Source organism: Peromyscus leucopus, chromosome 5 (assembly GCF_004664715.2).
Source record: "Peromyscus leucopus breed LL Stock chromosome 5, UCI_PerLeu_2.1, whole genome shotgun sequence".
NCBI lineage: Eukaryota > Metazoa > Chordata > Mammalia > Rodentia > Cricetidae > Peromyscus > Peromyscus leucopus.
The window spans coordinates 5,696,882-5,716,385 of NC_051067.1; the positions used below are offsets into that span (position 1 = coordinate 5,696,882).

The following is a 19,504-nucleotide window of genomic DNA, read 5'->3' on the forward strand; positions in this document are numbered from 1 at the left end:
GAGTATGTTTTCATGTGCTTGTCAGAATTCTGGTATTATTACTGAACAGTCTTCTCTTTTTGCCACTTCTAATGTGTTTTTATGTGTGTATCATTCAGAAATACTGAGGGGCTAAAGTTGTTTTGGGGCATAGGAATACTGGTAAGAGGAGCAGCAGTCAGAAGGTATGTGTGGTAGTTATGGTGTGCATGTCCTTGATCCCGGCATAGAGGTGTAGGTCTCTGTGAATCCAAGGCCTGCAAAGCTGCAGAGTGAATAGTGAGATCTGTCTCCAAAACTGTCAATCAAACAGGGCCACTGACTAGTGTAAATCCAGAAGCTGGTTAGTTGATGTCAGCCTGCTTCTCCTTCCATGGAAGCTCAGCACTGTTGTATGCTTTAAATGAGATCTTACCATATAGCAGACATGTTTTATAAAGCAATACTTGGAAGTATGGTTATGCCACATGGTGGAGGCTCCTGGGCATCCCAAAGCCTTGATGACTCTGTCAGCCTCTCCTGGTGTTTATGAGACTCAGGTAAAGCGGGGTCTTAGTGCTCTATAGAACATGAAGTTCTCTGCAGGTAGTTAACAGTTTCATTTGTATTGATAGACAAGTAAACTATCAAACATTTCACTTTCTTAGGTGAAATGGAAGTAAAACAGTGAGCAGCCATTTAATTGTCTATCGCTATTTACAAATACAGTTGAACTTGATAAAACTCAGTACTGTAGCCTAAGGGTGTGGAATTGAGGGGGACAGGAGGAGAATTTCTGTCAGTCTCTCTGCTTGATACTGAGAGGGGAAATCTTATTTCTATTAGAGAATGTGTAAAATTTCCAAATTTAAGTAATTTGATAGTTTGTATCAAAATCACTCCTCTTTAACATATTGTCTTTATTTGTATGCACAGTTTATGTCAAAATGGCTTTTTTTTTTTTTTCAAGACAGGGTTTCCTTGTGTAGCCCTTTGTCCTGGAGCTTGCTCTGTAGACCAGGCTGGCTTTGAACTCACAGAGATCTGCCTGCCTCTGCCTCCTAATGCTGCAATTAAAGGTGTGCACCACTACCACCTGGCATCAAAGTGAATTTTAAATGCATTGTAAAACAGTGCATTTACTAAACTGTAGTAATCAAGTCAATTTGATACTGAGAATTGAATCTTGAGAATGGACACAGAGGTGGATGGAATTGAGTCCAGAAATAAACCTTGATATCTGTATTTGTTTGAATTTTTGAGTATGAGTGCCAAGACATCTCAGTGTGGAAAAATAGTCTTTCCCTTGAATAAACGTAAGATAGCTGTATGCAGAGGAATACATTTGAATGCCTTCTGCGTACCATGCACAGACACTAACTCAAAGTGGATCACAGAAGTCTATGTAAAACCTAACCCCAAGCAGAAGAGCATGCACTGCAGTCCAGCTGCTTGAGAGGCTGGAGCTTGCCTGGACACAAGAGTGGCAGGCTGGAGTTGCAGCTCCTGTGGTCAAGTGCCCACCACTGACATCAGTGAGGCCATGCCAAGGTTTGAACCCCGACACCACAAAGGCAGATCTAAGTTGAAAGGTTTGCTGGAACTCCAACACTCTTAGAAGAAGTTTGGAAGTAAAGTGGTGAAGTGCTCACCTAGCATGTGATCCTGAACTCAACCCCTAGTTAAAAATAAGATTAAAAAAGGCAACTAAAACTTTTGTGTTATGTAGAGGACATGAAATACTTGCTAAGGCAACCCTTAGAATGAGAGAAAATACAAATAATATTTAATGAGATGTTTATTTAAAATAAGGTTTTGTATGTGTACATGTTCATGTATGTGTGCATGTGTGTGTTTGTGGGGGCCAAAAGTCAATTTCCAGTGTCTTTCTCAATTGCTCTTCATCTTATATACTATATTGAGGGGGTGTCAAATCATTTTATTCACAGACTTGAGAACGGGAGGGTGTCGGCAGAAAAGATACACAATCAGAGGTCCTCAGCAGGACAAAGCTTTCTGGCCCCTCTGTCACTCACTGAATTATAGACATTTGTCACCATGCTCAGCTTTTTAGAATACATTATTTTCTTTTTGATTTGTATTTATTGTAAATATGCCTGTATGTTTTGGGGGATATGTCGAAGGGACAGGTATGTGTATGTGAGTGATAGTGTCAGATCCCCTGGAGCTGGAGTTATAGGCTGCGGTGAGTCACCCAGAGTGGGTGCTGGGAACTAAACTCCAGCCCTCTGCAAGAGCAGTACACACTCGTACCACGGAGCCATCTCTCCAGCCAGAAGACAGAAATCCTTGTAACTTGAAAGTGAGTAGGCAAATAACTCAGTTAAAAATGAGCAAAGGTGCTAAGCAAACATTTCTCAAGAGATTATTATACAGTGTCTAGTAAACATATGAAAGCAGGCCTGCTCTGTTAGCCATAGTGAAAATGCAACTCAAAACCCTGATGAAATAGTCGTTCACATCCATGAAGGTGTCTACAATAAAAACACAATAACATATGGGTGAGAATATAGATATTAGAACTGTCTCATGTTGCTGATTGTAATATAGTGAGCTGCTTGGAACACTAGCTGGAAGATTTCAGAGGGTTAAACATAGACTTTGCGCACCATCCGATAACCTTACTCCTAGGTATATGCCAAACAGAATTGGAAACTTGTTCATAAACATCTTGTGTATAAGTGCTCATAGCCCCACCATTCATAACAGGCAAAAGAGATGTCTATCCACCAGTGACAAGAAAAACACAATGTAAAATGGGGTATTTACTTGGTAATAAAAATTAAGCACTAATCCATGTCATCACGTAAAAGAATCTTGTAAACATATTACTAGAACAAAGAAGTTTGAGACAGAAAACACAATTATTCTGTTTATATGAAATGTCTGGAATAGATAAGTTTATAGAAACAGAAAGTTAGTGTTGCCTAGGGTGGAGAAGAGTATCAGGGACAGAATGACTGCTAATGAATGCGGGCGGAGTGAAGAGAATATAAAGCTGTTTGGTGACAGTTGGACAACTCTCGAGAGTACAAAACTTGGGACTTTCACATGCTAACAGGTGAACTGTGTGGTGTGTGTATAATAAAAATTTAAGCCCGGCGGTGGTGGCGCACGCCTTTAATCCCAGCACTCAGGAGGCAGAGCCAGGCGGATGTCTGTGAGTTCGAGGCCAGCCTGGGCTACCAAGTGAGTTCCAGGAAAGGCACAAAGCTACACAGAGAAACCCTGTCTCGAAAAACCGGAAAAAAAAAAAATTAAAGGGCAAGTAGTACCTGGGCATGATGTCACAGAGCTGTAGTTTCAGCATTCGAGAAGCTGAGGCAGGAGGATCACAAGTTTCAGACCAGTCTGGGCTCTGTAGTAAGACCCTCCCTCTAAAATCTGTCAATCATATGACACTCCAAAATACAAAGGAGTAAGAAAAAGATACCTGCAAGTGTATCTCGTGCTTCTCTTCCAGAGACAGGGTAGAGTGGTGGCCTGTCTCCTAGCAACTTCCACTGCCCTCCTAATGACTGGCGGGGTTCAGTGTGTGTTTGTGTGGAGTGATCGTAAATCATGACTTATTTTGACAGGAATTGAATTCTTCTCAGACTTCATCACACGATGGGGGATTCTTCAATAGACTGGAAGATGATGTTCATAAGATTCTTACTAGAGAAAAAAGAAGAGAACAACTTACAGAACATAACGGAACAGATAATTGTCCCGCTCCGGAGCACAACCAGGCATGTAAAATAAAATTCTCTTAAAATCACAATGAAGTTTTCTTTTTCTTTTTAAAAGAAGGTAAATGACAGATTTCAACTCTATCCGTACAAAGTGACAGTTTTAGGATATTATCTTAGTGATCATTCTGAGAGGATAATGTGTATGTGCAGTTAGTTCACTAATGACTATGGAGCACATGCTGCACTGTGTGTCTAGTTAAGAACTGGTGCTGGAGAGGGTGGTCCTGTCTCTCAGGCCCTCTCTCTCGGTAGAACTGAGTTGAGTATATAAATGTAGTTAAGATGATTAGGAGGCATTAGTGCTATATAAAGCCTGAATGACAGTGGGGTGTAATGGAAAAGAACAGTTGTTGAAATCAAATATTATAAAAACATCAGCGTGGGAACTCATCTGCTGTACTGCACTGGACATAATTGTTTCCTTCTTATGTTAGAAATTACAGTTTAAATACTTAACAGAGTCCATGTACACAGTATATGTTTATAGATGATTGTATAGATAAGAGTTGTGAGAACAAAAATAGCATGTTAGTGTGATTGGGAATGGACATCAGGATGAGTTTCTGGAGAGAAATCAACACTTGAGTTGGAAGATGACAGGACAGAGGGTCTGAACGTGCAAAGCTGATGAGGAGACTCGAATGTCTTCAGTAAAACCATGAACAATGAAATTAAATCAGTTGAGTGAAAAGAGGAGGTTGTATAAGTTGGCGGAGGTGGATTGGAAAGGATTATGGAGCATTTAAAGCCTAGTTTGCAATTTAGTGTGTAGACAGGAAAGGATTTTAGGAAATTTTTGAGCAAAATAAACTTTATTTAGTACTAATAATTTTATTGCAGAGTCTAGGAAAATTGAAGGAACATGAAGAATATGCATGGAGCTAGATAACAGTTTGAAGGAGACAGGACGGCATAGCAAACTAGGCAGAATGAAGATAGGAATTGCCATTTCAAAACCAGTGTGGCAGTGTCTTTGAAACCTGAAGCTAGCTGATGGGCATGACTTAAGCTGTACTAATTCTTTTCAGTTCTTTTGAGATAGGGTTTTTCCTTGTAACAGCCCTGGCTCTCCTGGAACTTGCTTTGTAGACCAGGCTGGCCTCAAACTCACAGGGATCTACCTGCCTCAGCCTCACAAGCACTAGGATTACAGACCTGAGACACATCTGGAGAATGAAAAAAAAATATATATATATATATATATATATATATATATATATATATATATATATATATATATAGTTGAACTATTATTTAGTGACTTTTCTCATTACACAGTGTATTTTAAAATTCATTGTGCAAACACACATAATAAATAAATAAATATCAGATTTACACACAAGATGGCAGACTTGAGAATGCCTCTGTGAACCAGTGGAGCTTTTAAGAAAGGCAGAATAAGGAAAAAATAGATTCTATTCCAAAGAGAGGAACAGCTTTGGAAACCCACAAAAGAAATAAAAGGAGCCTGGAAAGAGCTGGAACACAGACAGGCAGCACAGGGAGCCAGGACAGCCCCACACTTAGCCCTGTCAGGGAGGGGAGAAGCAGAAGCCACTTCTAAAGGCAGTTTGTTTTTGCTTTGGTAAGTGTACCAGAATCTAGTCTTCAAGAGAAGACTGAGTAAGCAAAGGATCCACACACACACCCCAGAATAGGAAGATACTCAAACCAACAGATGGGAAAATCACAGGACAAAAACATAAGACCCTTCCAACAGAGAACACCCTGGCTACTGACCTCATAAACAGTGAGATGGGCACAGGGCCAGACAATAATTTCAAATGTTTTCAGAAAAATGAAGAGGACCTTTATTTGTCTTGCGTGGGTTTAACTTGTGGGCTCCAGTAGTCCTCTGGTGTTAGCCTTCTAGGCACTGGGACCACAGCACATCACCACACCCAACTCAAAGTCATCTCCTGCCATCTCCCTCATCACACTGCCCAGAGTTTACCTCACAGCTTAAACCTTGGCTTCTATATACATGTGTGTTTTATGTGAAACGCCCATGCTATACTAGACAAGTTTCATAAGGACAAAAATGTTTCAGTCTCTTGCATGGCACCTAGAAACTACTCACTGAGCATCTGTGTGTATCACTCTTTAGGAAAATATAACCAGGTTACATTCTTCAGAATAGATCCAGGCCTAATGGCCCATGCCTTAATTCCAGCTCTTGGGAGGCAGAGGCAGGAGAGTCTCTTGAATTCAATGCCAGCCCGGTCTACATAGTGAGTTCCAGGACAGCCAGGGCTATGTAGAGCTTCATCAGGGAACTCCAGCATGTGTTTATTCTAGGACAGAACTGTCATTTCTAGGACTGGATATTGGTCTGGCGTATACTTACAGCTTGTCATAAAAACCTCACTTGCTATCACTGTATGAAACTAGGATCATGTAATTGAGTAAAGGTAGAAATGTAGTAATTCAGAATTGTCTTTAAAAAATACAGTATTTTTCCTCTTAATATTTTCACAAAGGACTATTGTAAACAATGATAGGTGGAACAATCTTGGTAAAAAGCAGTATTTTTCTTTTTTTCAGGAAGTGGGTCTAAAAGATGGAAGAATTGAAAGACTAAAGTTAGAACTTGAAAGGAAGGATGCTGAAATTCAGAAGCTCAAAGCTGTGATCACCCAGTGGGAGGTATGTATCCATTCCTGTAAAAGAATTAGGAATTTACATTTTATGGGTTTTTATATATGTTTATTATTCAGTTACTAGAAATAGTCATTCTGTTATTCAGTCTTTTAAACTGACTATTCACTTAAAGTCTGAATAATGGTATAAATTTTGTTAGAAAATATATATTGTAAAATACATTGTATGTTACATGCATTTAGCTGTATAAACTATTTTAAGCATGTAGTTTAGTAGCATTAAGTTTATTTAGTTACTTGTTCTTTGTGTTTGTTTGTTTGCTTGTTGTTTGAGACAGGGTTTCTCTGTGTAGCCCTGACCATCCATCCTCACTCTGTAGACCAGGCTGGCCTTGAACTCACAGATATCAGCCTGCCTCTGCCTCTGCCTCCCTCCCGAGTGCTGGGACTAAAGGCCCAGTAACATAAAGTATTACCTTCCCACTGTCGAGTGACTGTTACTGTGTTACTGCCGTGTGTCGTGTCGTCGTGCCCCATCACCTCCATCCCACCCCCCCACCCCCACAGAGACTTGACCTTGAAGTGGCTCCCTGTTCCCGCCTTTCCTCTCCTGTTCTCTCTGACAGTCCATCTCTGTGAATTGCCTGCTGTGGATTCCTTTTTTTGGAGGATCACAGTTTTTGTCTTTTCTTTCTGGCTTATTTCTTTTAACATAATGTTTTTGAGGTTCCTGTGTGTTGTAGCATTTATCAGAACTTCATTCCTTGTCCTACCTTAAAAACATCCTCCTAAATGTACAGACTACATTTTGTTTATGAGTGCACAAGTATCTGAGATCCTGCTCTGAGTTCTTTGAATATTTTGAGAAACTAAAAGTAGAATTGCTGATTATATGATATTCTGTTTTAGCTTTTTATGTGACTTCCAAGCTTCCCCAAAGCAACTGTTATTTTTCCTTTTTTTACCAGAAATGCACAGGGATTCTAATTTCTCCATATCCTTGCTAATACTATGTATACAATTGTTTTCTTTTAAAGATTAGTTTTAAAATTTTATTTGTGTGCATGTGTGCTTGTATGAATGCACATGTGTGTTCAGGTAGCCGTGGAATCCAGAGGAGGGTGTCAGATCCCCTGGAGCTGGAGTTACAGGTTGTGCTGGGAACCAAACTGGGTGAGTCCTCTGCAGCGCAGCAAGTGCTCCTGACCCTGGGCTCGTTCCCCAGCCCTTACAGTGGTTTTTAACCACAAACTTAGGAAGCACTTTCTTGCTGCTCCCCTTTAGACTTGGAAAGACGCTCCAGTTCCTAGGCATGGTGTGTCTTCTGACCAACGTTAGTCTACAGATTATTTCCTGAGAGCCTGTGGGCATGCCAGGGTCCTGGGGTTGCCGTGTGCAGCATCTCTCTTTAATCTCAATGTCTTAAGTGTTTCTGCTTTCTTTATATTTACTGTGGCAGACACTTCAGTTCCCTGTGTGGACTGCAGTATTACTCAGTAGATAATTATTATCAGCAGTTTAATTGGATAGAGTACCATTTAGTAAAAGTCACTTTTTATAGAATTTAAAATATATTGGGCCGGGCGGTGGTGGCGCACGCCTTTAATCCCAGCACTCGGGAGACAGAGGCAGGCGGATCTTTGTGAGTTCGAGGCCAGCCTGGTCTACAGAGCTAGTCCAGGACAGGCTCCAAAGCTACAGAGAAACCCTGTCTCGAAAAACCAAAAAAAATAAAAAAATAAAAAAAAAAAAATAAAATAAAATATATTGAAAGCCAGGTGGTGATGGCCCACACCTTTAATCCCAGCACTCAGGAGGCAGAGGCAAGCGGATCTCTGTGACTTTGAGGCCAACCCAGTCTACAGGACAGCCAGGGCTGTTAGACAGAGAAACCTTGTCTCAATCCCTCCCTCAAAATAAATAAATAAAAATAAAATATATTTAAGTCCACTGGGCCCTGGCATCGTTCAGTGGTAGCTCCTTGATTTGTGTGTTTGGTGAGGCCCTGTGTTGGACCCCGGCACTGTGGAAATAAAGAGGGAACTGGTAAGTTCTGCCCACACTTGATACATGCTGAGAGAAAGAGAGAGAAGGTTTTTATGCTGATATTTCTAGGCTTTTCTCTTTTTATAACATTTAATGTTTTCACTAATTGCTTATTAGTGTTTGAAGGTTTTTAGAGTACTAAAAGAAATGTTAAGTGAAGACAGTTTGGGCAGATAATTATCAGAAATTCAAATGGCCCATGTGGGAGCACAGTTCCTCTTATTCATGAATGGATGGTGTATTGTTTGTTAGGACTGGAAGAACCAAGCCATTTGGGAGAAGGAACTGACAAAGTCCAATAGTGCTGGTAGTTCTGTATCTGACCGTAGCAGTTGTAGAACGGACAGAGAGTTCTGGGAAAACTTGCAGGGAGCCACTTTCTTTTGATTTTTATCAAAATTAGTTGGAATTATTTAGAGTTTTTATTTGGGAAGAAAGAAAAAAAAATCCTTTAGGAAATTTTAATAATTTCCTGACTTCACTTTTATTCCCCTACTACTTTGAAACTTTATAAGTTTAATTTTATTAGTTGGGGGGGGCATGAGTATGTGTGTGTGCATGTGCCTGCACGTGTGTGTGTGTGTGTGTGTGTGTGTGTGTGTGTGTGTGTGTGTATGTGTATGTAGACTTCAGTCCTGTGGAGTCAGTTTTGTCCTTGTACCTTTGTGTGGGTTCCAGGGATCAACTCATGTCATTAGCTTTACCCTTGAAGCCATCTTGTTGGCCCCTCTTCAAGTTTTCTGAGATTTAATTGAGTAGTTCGATTACATCTTCCTCTGCCCGTTTATTCCCTAAATGATTTATGTTTTTAAACAAGCACAGAATGTACAGCCCAATAAATTAAAAGTGGACCATAATTTATCATTTATTTTTAAAAAGTTAAAATCTCTTTTCTTTGATTATTAGACAAAGTATAAAGAAGTAAAAGCAAGAAATGGACAATTATTAAAAATGCTTCAGGAAGGAGAAAGTAAGTGATTCATGTGTTTTTGGGTGCGAGGGTTGTTTGTTTAATTATTTGAGGTGTGTGGGTATTTTGCCTGCATGTATGTAAATGTATTGTGAGTGTGCCTGGTGCTTAGAGACACCAGAAGAGCGGCATGGATTCCCTGGAGCTGGAATCACGCTGCTGTGGCCACCATGTGGGTGTGCAGGTTGAACTCTGGCTCTCCATACGAGTTTAGTTTGTTTCTTTGAGATAGGGTCTCACTGTGCAGCTCTGGCTGGCCAGAAACTTGCTTTGTAGACCAGACTGGTGTTGATCTCACAAAGATCCACTTGCCTCTGCCTCTCAGGTGCTTGGGTTAGCGCCGTGTGCACCACACTCAGCCTTTGAGTGTTTTTTAGAATTAGAAGTAATCTTAATATCTGAAGACAAATCACCAAGTTACATGTTTTATCAATGCGCACACATACATTTCCCAGAGTGATACAAGTTGGATAGTTTTTTGTAATATCACCACCTCTTCAAGTACCTGGCTTTGTGCACATCTACCACTATTCAGATAAGAGGGCTGAGGTTTGAGTTCTTACACACCGTTGCACCAAGCCGGGCATAGTGGAGCACACCTTTAATCCAGCACTCTGGAGGTAGGGGCAGGGGATCTCTGAGTTTTAGGCCAAGTCTGCATGGTGATGAGCGCCCCCCCCTCAAAAAAAAAAAGGAAAAGAAATAAAATAAAATCTTTCTTTTAAGAATAGCCAAAAATCAGGTATAGTGGTTTGTTTCTGTAATCCCAGCAACTTGGAGACTAAGGCAAGAGGATCAGAAGCTCAAGGGCCAGCCTGGGCTACAAAGTAGAATGTTGGCTGAGTGGGTAAAGCTGAGCTGCCAAACATGATAGACCTGACTTTCACAAGTTATCCTGACACGTGTGGACTGCAGCGCATGCACACACATGCACACACACATAGTAAATAAGTATAACAAAAAATATAAACATGACCTCACAAATAGATAAATATTCAAGATATTTCTTTTTTCTTATAACTTTTTCAGTTTTCTTATATACCTGTCCTAGTGGTTGTAAATTGAAAAATTAATCATATCTATGCAGATAATATTTCCACATCACAGAAAAAATTAAATTGCTAAAAAACAAAACAAAAACCTGTTGCTGTAGTAATGACCAGTATGTACTAGTGAGAATACGGCCGGTCAGGCCCCGGAAGGACGTGCATTCAGCAGAGGAGGAAACCACTGCTCTGGCTGTGCTGCCCTGAGTTTGTCTACTCGGCACTGCAGTGACTGAACAGTGACGCCGCTGCTTTCTTTCCCTCAGTGAAAGACAAGGCCGAGATACTCCTGCAAGTGGATGAATCACAGAGCATCAAGAATGAGCTGACGGTCCAGGTGAGGGGCTTTGGGACCTGTTGACGGCATGTCTCATGCTATTCTCAGGTCTTAATTGTTATGCTCCACAAAACAGAAGTACTGCCCAGTAAGCAGGCGAGAAACAACAGAGTATTCATTATTACTGTGTACTAGCAAAGAGAGTTTCTGCTTATTTAATTAAAGATGGTAGGTATGTCCTAAAGAGTCTGGAAAGGTAAGGTTGAGATAGTGGACATGAACACCAGCAGCAGGCAGAGCTTACCCTGCTCTGGTGGGTTTTCTCTTCACCGTCAGCCTCTCCTCCTGTCTGCACACCTGTGCTGTCTCAGGGGAACCATCTCTGATACTGACGGTTGTCAGATTTTATCACACAGTATGTTCAGAATCAGTGTACTTTCCAAAAAAGGCAAAAAGAGTTTTCTTACTGATTATTTGGCTATAGGTGACTTCACTTCATGCCGCATTGGAACAGGAAAGATCTAAAGTGAAAGTATTACAAGCAGAATTAGCCAAATACCAGGTATGTTTTTATAATTTTTAATTTTTCTTTATAGCTACATTTGGAATAGATCCAATGTAAGAATAACTGTGCTATTTTATTTTTAAGTGAAAATGTATTCACCAGATATATTAATGATTTTGTAAAAGAAAAATAGATTTATTTTATTTATGTGTATGAGTTGTGTGTGTATGGGGGGGGCAGGGATGTACCTGTGGAGGCCAGAGAGTGTGCTGATCCCCTGATGCTAGAGTTAGAAATACTCATAAGCCTCCAGGTCCTCTGGTCTTAACCACTGAGCCACTTCTCCAATTCCATGTTAATGCTTTTGTGATTAGCCAGATAAAGTACATTTTCAAAAATATAAAGGTAATTCTAGATACTGGTATGTAGACCAATAACTAAAGTGATTCGAGAAGTGCATCAGAGCTATGTAGACAGTCTGTACTGTTGGTTATGTAACAGAAAGGCGCAGGTGACACAGCCCAGCATCACACGTTTGGCGACTTGGGTATAGACTCTGTTCTTGTTAACCGACAGGTGTGTAGAGATTGATACTTTGAGATGGTGTGATCTTTCACCAGTGACTTTGTAGCCATTGATGTTATTTGCATTCATTATTATTTTGACGATATTAGATTCTGCTAGGCTTAAGAAGATAACTCAGCTCTTTTTTCCTGTGTAAAACAGTTGAGAGTAATCATCAGTATTTTCCATTAATCAATGCATCAGATATGTTTTTCCATACTTACACATATACATGTAAGTCATCAATGTGAAATCATGGTTTAAAAAAAAAAAAGGCTTGAAAGCCATTGGAGGCATAGAAAATATAAAAAGTATTTAATCCAGCCCGGCATGGTGACACACACCTTTAATTCCAACACTTGGGAGGCAGAGGCAAGTGTTTCTCTGTGAATTCAAGGCCAGCCTGGTCATAATGAAATGTTGAAAGCAATCCTTGTATGTCTGTTATTTGGGGTTTTTTGGTTTTGTTTTAATCTCATTGGATTTTCACACTGGCAGCGTCATAGCCAGTGATACTCATCCATCTGTGTTATTGGTAATTCTGATCTTTGAGAAGCATGCTAAGAATTTTAGGATACACTATAGTAGGGCCTGAGCATAGTGGCTATTTACCTTAAAAGAATGTTTTCTAAACTTATTTTTATTTTCCTACTAACAGGAAATAAATCTCTTTTTAAATATATGTTTATTATACATTTCATTTCCCACAAAATCAGTACATTTTTCCCCTAAATGAATAAATCTTTTGGAACCTTGTGTGTGATCAGGAGTGAAGACCAGCATTCATTTATTTAAGAGTTTTTGCTTTTTAATTTAGAAGGTCGATGTATTTTACTTCAAATGGAAGCTGTAGGCCCAGAGGGTAAAAGAAATCAGAGAAGCCACTTCCCTTTCATGTGAGCCTGCCTGACATGCCCCCAGTACGGCTGAGAAGTAGACTTTTCATGTATTCTTAAACTTTTAAGTACTTATTTTTATTTTATGTGTGTCGGTGTTTTGCCCTTCGTCCCAGCATGAAAATCAAATTTCTAATGCTGGAGCTGAAGAGTTGGGTCAGCAGTTAAGAGCACTGACTGTTCTTCCAGAAGACCTGGGTTCAATTTCTAGCACACACATGGCAGGCAGCTCACAACCTTCTGTAACTTTAGCTCCTCTGTCTCTGACAATCTCCTCTGTCCCCCCTAGGAACCAGACCCTAAAGTACACAGACATTTATGCAGGAAATCGCCCATGTGCAGAAAATACAAATAAATTTAATTTTTTTAAATTCTAATGCTATTTAATAAGAACAAAACTATACATAAATTAAATTACCAAAAAAGAAATTAACTGAATTACCAGATTTGCTGATTATATGAGATGAATAAACTTTGCTTGTTTTATACTTTTTAAAGTATTTAGGACAAAGTAAACTCTGAAAAATGAGGTATTTGTGATCTTACTTAATCAACCTAAACAATTACTTTATGTAGTCTTTGTAAAAGTAACTGTGAAAGCAGCCGGGTAGAATACCTAGCTGCACTTTGATTTTGTGTGTTTATAAACTGAAAATGCCCCAAGCTGAAGTAATGTGCTGTTTTTCCTCACAGGGCGGCAGAAAAGGGAAAAGGAACCCTGAGTCTGACCAGTGTAGGTGATTACGGCAGCCTTGGAGGTCAACACACAGATTTTTCAGAATTCTGCAAAAAATGTGTATATTTAATGCTGTATAACTGCTAAACTGCAGTTTTTGTTGAAGGAACTAAAAGTAACTAGCTCACTCATAGTCTACAATTTTATGTTCTTTTGGCTTAAAGTTAAAAGAAAATATAGAATACCAGCAGAACTTGATTATTGTTTTCTGTCCAAACTTCTTATGACTTTAGTTTTTCATCAGTCAATAAAATTAATTTACTCTTCCACTAATCTGCCTGATCTTTAAAGTCTCCTGAACAGTGTGGTATTGTTATTGCTCAGTTTTCCACACCTTTGTGTGCTGAACCTGACAGGATCGCACCATGAGTAGAAAGAATACGGCTGATGTCCTCAGGTGGTGGTGAGCAAAGAGGAAAAAATAATGACCACATGTTTCCAAGAGTCATCACAAGTATATCACATGTTCCTCAATGTAAATTGAGAAAGCTTACAAGAGAGGATGCTTACAGAGAGTTTTTCCTGTGTTTTTGTTGAGAAGCATTCTGACCAAAGGAATAAAATCTGGACTAGAAGATTTGCTGAAATTTCCTGGCCTAGCACAGTCAGACACAGCAACACTGAGGAGGCTCAGTGAGGGGGGTCAGCAAGGGACTCTTGATTGCTGGGAAATTGCTAGAATAATTAACTGCAAATGGGGACTTTTTTCCTTCAATATGTTCAATGATACACAATTATGATTTATTAAAATTTGTCTTTGTCTTTTGAAGTAGATTGCTGAGTGGAAGAAGCAGTGTGTAATGTTAGAAGTGAATACATGCACACTGAGCTTGGCCTCTTGAGCTAATATTACTGAAATACTCTGTGTGTGCACGCGCTTTACGTGTAGAAAAACACGCATGTTTTGCCTGAATGTATGTGTGTGCCTGGTACCCATGGAGGCCAGAAGAGGGCATCAGATCCCCTGGAACTGGAGTTTGGGATGGCTGTGAGCTGCCATGCAAGTTCTGGGAACAGAACCCAGGTCCTCTGCAAGAGCCACAAGTGCTGTTAACCACTGAGCCAGCTCTCTAGCCCCCAAGATTCCCTTTCTTGGCAGTCTTTCTTTTTTTAATTTACTAAAGCGGTGTGTGCTGTAGCATGCGTGAAGAAGTCAGAGGACACCTGGAGTAACTCTTGTCTCCTTCCACCATCGGGGGCCTGGCTGTCAGATTTGGGGTGCTAAGCTTGAGGGCAAGCGTCCCCGGCCCTGAACCATCCATGGCTCTGTGTCTGGACAGTTTTTGAGAAACAAAACAATTTGAACAGAAATGTGATGAGTTGTCATTGCTTCTCTCTCTCTGACTTCTTCCATTAGGTTCTCTGGGCCTTGTAAAGAGCTGTGGTTATCGTTCCCTGTGCGCCCAGTGCTGCTGCCATGAGGCCTAGAGTAGACGCCAAAGCAGTGTTTGGTTGATAAAGAGGATATGCAGGGGAGAAGGAAAATTAAAGTTAGGAGAAAAGAAGAATGATAAAGTATGGTGAAGGAGTAGAAGCCTGAAAAGTGATTTTATGCTGGGGTCTAGTCCAGGGTCTCACACACACTTAGGAGAGTAGGACACACTCTGCTGAGTTACACTTGCCACCCAGGTGGCCTTCATTGTGACTAAAGCATGGATGTTTACACAGGATAGTAATTAGAAAGGTAGAGAAGTAATGTGCAGATAGCCGACGATCCAGCTTGAACTTCAAATTAGGAAATCGACATAATTTGATAAGTGAAGGAAAACCATGAAAAGTTTACATGAGAGTCCTGTAATCCTTGTCCTTTAAGGAAACTGAGTTTAGGACAGGTGTGGTGACACTCGCCTTTAATCCCAGCAGTTGGGGGACAGAGGCAGGAGAATCCCTGTGAGTTTGAGGCCAGCCTGGTCTATATAGCAAGTTCCAGGACAGCCAGAGATACATAATAGATCCTGTCTTAAGGGGGGGGGGTGAATAGTGAGAAAGAAAAAAACTTTGTTTCAGAGACAAAAACAAGATCTCAAGCCTAAATGAGAATGAACTGATCCTTTAATAAATACTTAAAAGTAGAGTGGGAGAAGACAGACTTGTGGGCCAGTGAGATGGCTCAGCAGGTAAAGGTGCTTGCTGTCACATCTGCTGGCCTGAGTTCAATCCCCAGAGTGCACACAGGAGAAAGAGGACACAGAAATAACATACAAAAGTCATTAGCCTTCCTTTCTACCAGTAACAACCTTGCTGAGAAAGAAATCAGGGAAGGGATCTCTTCACAACTGAAGAAAAAACACTTAGAAATAAACCTAACCAAGAATATGAAAGACTTGAAGGACCTCCCATGTTCAGGAATTGGGAATATGAATACTGTGAGAGGCTAAGCTGCCAAAGGCAGCCTGCAGATGCAGCGTGAGCCCATGACAATGGCAGTGCCATTCTTCACAAAAGCAAAAGAGTCTTCTTCAAATTCGCATGGAAGCACAAAGGACCCAGGGATAGCCAAAGTAGGCCTGACTCTGCAGGCCTTGTCTTCTTGCTGTGCTGTACAGCTATGAGCATGATATCAGCTTGTCTTCTTGCTGTGCTGTACAGCTATGAGCATGATATCAGCAAAACAGATCTGTGGAGTAAAACGGGACCAGATATCAACCCACACAGCTGCAGCCACCCAATTTTTGAGATGCTAAAATACGCCCTAGAGAAAAGACAGCCTTTTCAACAAACATTGATGAGGAAACTGGATACCCACAGATGGAACAAAACTAGATCCCTACCTCTTACTCCATCTAAAAAAATAACTCCAAATGCTTCAGAAACCTTAATGTAAGTCCTTAAGCTGAAATTGTTGCAGGAAAAAAAAAACCCACTTCTAGAATCATAGGCAAGGACTTTCTGAACAGTATTTCAGTTGTTCAGGAAATAAGACCAACTACTGGCAAATAGGACCTCATGGGTTAAATTAGCACAGAAAAGGAAACCACCATGTGGAGAGACAGTTCCTGAATGAGAATATATTTGTTTGTCTGACAGGATTACTATCTAGAACATTCACAAAACTCAAAACTCTAAAGAAATGGAACCACTCAAAAGAAATGGGCTAGTGAACAGTTCTTCAAAGAAATTCAAACAGCCAGGTGCAGATACACAAATACACATAATTAAAAATAATTTTTAAAAAGTACTTTAAAGCAAATTAAGCTACATTGAATTTTCATTTACCCTAGCCATTATGGTAGTCATGAACAAAACAAAACAGTGACAGACTTCAGGGGACCTTGTGTCTAGGTGTTTCTGTGCTGCAGGTGCTTTGTGGTTTCATCACATTGTTAACAGGTCAAAATACCCTGACTGACAAGACCATAACCCTACAAGTGGAGCCCAGTGGCACCACCACGTGAAGGACAAGATCCAGGATAAAGAGGGCACCGCCCCCAACTCCCAGCAGCGACTCATCTTTGCAGGCAAGCGGCTGGAAGATGGCCACACTTTCTGATTACAACATCCAGAAAGAGTCACCCTGCACCTGGTCCTCCATCGGAGGGGTGGCTATTAATTCTTCAGTCTGCATTCCCAGTGGGCAATGATGGTACTACTCTGCACTATAGCCATTTGCCCCAATTTAAGTCTAGAAATGACAAGTTTCAGTAATAGCTGAACCTCTGTTAAAAATGTTAATAGAAGTTTTGTTGCATGGTTAAAAGAAAAAAAAAACGAGCAGAACTTGGGGGGAGGAGGAGGGTGTAAATGATGTTAATGCAGTACTCATTCTCCAAAAGAAAAATAAATGCTGGTACCATTGTGGCCAAGGGAACCCTTACATGATGCTGGTGGAATGTGAGCAGGTACAGCCACTGTGGGAATGACTATGCAGGCTCCTCAGGAACCTGAAAATAGTCATCTACTATTTTCAGCATCTCACAGCGGTACTTGAGAACCAATGTGTATTGCAGCACCAATCACAGTGTCTAATTACAGAACCAACCTAGGTGTCCAACAGCAGAGGAATGTGAGATATACATGTGTGTTCAGTCACAAAGAAGAATGAAGTTATGTTTTCAGCAAAATGGATGCAACCCGAGATAATGGTATAAATTAGGCCAGTCTCAGAATGGCAGATATTGTATGTTTCTCTCATCTGTTGTTTCTAGATTTTAGATGGATGTATAAAACCATGTGTGCATGGCATGAATGTAGAGTGAAAAATGTCTAGAGCAAAGGGGACTTCCAGGAAGACGGACAGAAATGGAAGATGAGAAGTAAGGTGGGAATGCTCAAGTACATTATATAATTGTATGAAAATGTTCTTATTTAATACCAGGCACAACTCATATATACAGTGATAAACTTTAAAGAAAAGGTACAAAAAAGAAAAAAAGAAAAAGCTTAATTAAGCTAGGTAGTAGTGACACACGCCTTTAATCACTTGGAAGGCAGAGGCAGATGAATCTCTGTGAGTTCGAGGCCAGCCTGGTCTACAAATCGAGTTTCAGAACATGTAGGGCTGTTACACAGAAAATCCCTGTCTCAGGAAACACAAAAACCAAACAAAAATAGTAAAGGGACTACTGTCCGCTGTTGGTGTGCACTGTGTGCACTCACCACTCCAACAGTAGTGTAAAATGAAACGTGCACTGCTGGTGGGAAGGTAGCCAGTAGCTCTCTGCTCTCCAATGAGATTTGAGACCAGAGGAAAGCCCATGGCTTAGCACTGTGAACCTAGTCAAAAATCAGTGGTGGAAGAAATTATAGGCCCTGGGAGGCAACCGAATACCATAGCTTGGCAAATTGACATAGTATTAAGCTGTCTTCTAAATATTTATGCTTATGCCCATGGGCAAATGCTACTGTCAACCTTAATTAGAAAAGCTCTTTCCAGTGACTGGTGGTGAATGCAAAGCCTCATGGGGCCAAGAGTAAGTGACAGATGCAATCCAGCCCTGGACGACATTTGTACAATCCTCTCCAAGGCTCAGGGATCACTGCAGAAGAGTGGGTAAAAAGAGAAAGATAGCAAAGGACTGCAAAGTGTTATCTTCTGGACAAGACACGATGGAGCTGCACAAGAAGGCCGTGCCCTTCCCAGCTGAGGTATTGCTACCAGTAGATTCAGGCTGAGGAAGGACCATTGGCTTCTGCATGTGCATCACATCGATGACCACGCAAGTTGTCATACAGATGGCCCTGGTCAAACTATGTGGGGCACCAACAGCCGAAGTCAAGAGTGTGGGGAAGGACTTGCTAGTGATGGGGCAGGACGTGGGGGAGGGGAATAAGGGATGTTAGGGTGGAAGCCAAATGAGAGAGGATGGAGAGCGAATAATCAGAACACATTACATATGTGTATGAATCGGTCAAATAAGTTTTAAAAAGTTGTATTTCCCATTCCAGAAGCCCTGGGTTACTAAACAAAAATCCCAGTCCTGGGTATGAGATACCTCTCTAAGAATTATTGGCCAGGAAGTCCCAAAGAAAGACCTCCTAAATTATGCAAGTTATGGCCATTGCACCTGCTTGCCCACCAGAACTGGATGTTAAGATATCCCTTTTATTGATGACAACCACACATCTTGGACACAGAATATAGAGAAGCCATGTTGGAACCAAGCAGGAAGCTTCCTCACTGCTGGGAGGCCATCATGGTGCCAGAAGTTGCTGTGTAGGCAGTTGAAGGAGTAGGGGAAGCCAGGAATGGTATTTCTTAGCTTTGGACCTTGCAAACTACAATATCAAGTTGCCAGGCAAGGGATGCTCACTGAAATAAGAGTGGCACAACTGTTAGGAGGTAACCAATTTGTTTCTGATGGGCTCTGAGGCCCATGCCATAGGAGGGACTTCATGCCTAGTACTGCGGATGTTGTCAAAGACCCAGAACTCATGAGCACTTTTATTTTGCTAAATGGATATGTTGTCAAACCTTCTGACTGGTACAGTCCTCAGTTTTGACCAAAGAAGTTTTTGCAGCGAATAGCAGTTAATGTAGAATCGTGACTGGTCAAGACATTGAGAACAAGTGATTGCTGTGTGCTTGACCTTAAGTGGGATATCCGTCTCACACCTTCAGTGTTCAGGGACAGATGATGAGGATCAGAGCCATGAAAGGATGTCTTATCTAATGGCAATCACAGGTTGCTTGGGGAGAGGAATTCATTGTCTT

At 40.8% G+C, this 19,504-nt stretch overlaps 1 protein-coding gene across 5 annotated transcripts in view; it reads left to right on the plus strand.

The window, feature by feature from the left end:
• The window catches only part of Gkap1 (G kinase anchoring protein 1), a 41,610-nt gene extending 27,984 nt beyond the window's left edge, over window positions 1-13,626 (plus strand). For all 5 annotated transcript variants that reach the window (XM_028863219.2, XM_028863240.2, XM_028863246.2 and 2 more), the window contains 6 exons: window positions 3,558-3,710; window positions 6,258-6,359; window positions 9,266-9,329; window positions 10,642-10,712; window positions 11,137-11,214; window positions 13,311-13,626. In XM_028863219.2, the coding sequence (XP_028719052.1) occupies window positions 3,558-3,710; window positions 6,258-6,359; window positions 9,266-9,329; window positions 10,642-10,712; window positions 11,137-11,214; window positions 13,311-13,358 (516 nt within the window). In that variant the 3' untranslated portion in view covers window positions 13,359-13,626. The remainder of the gene's footprint in view (window positions 1-3,557; window positions 3,711-6,257; window positions 6,360-9,265; window positions 9,330-10,641; window positions 10,713-11,136; window positions 11,215-13,310) is intronic.
• Window positions 13,627-19,504: the final 5,878 nt, after the last annotated feature.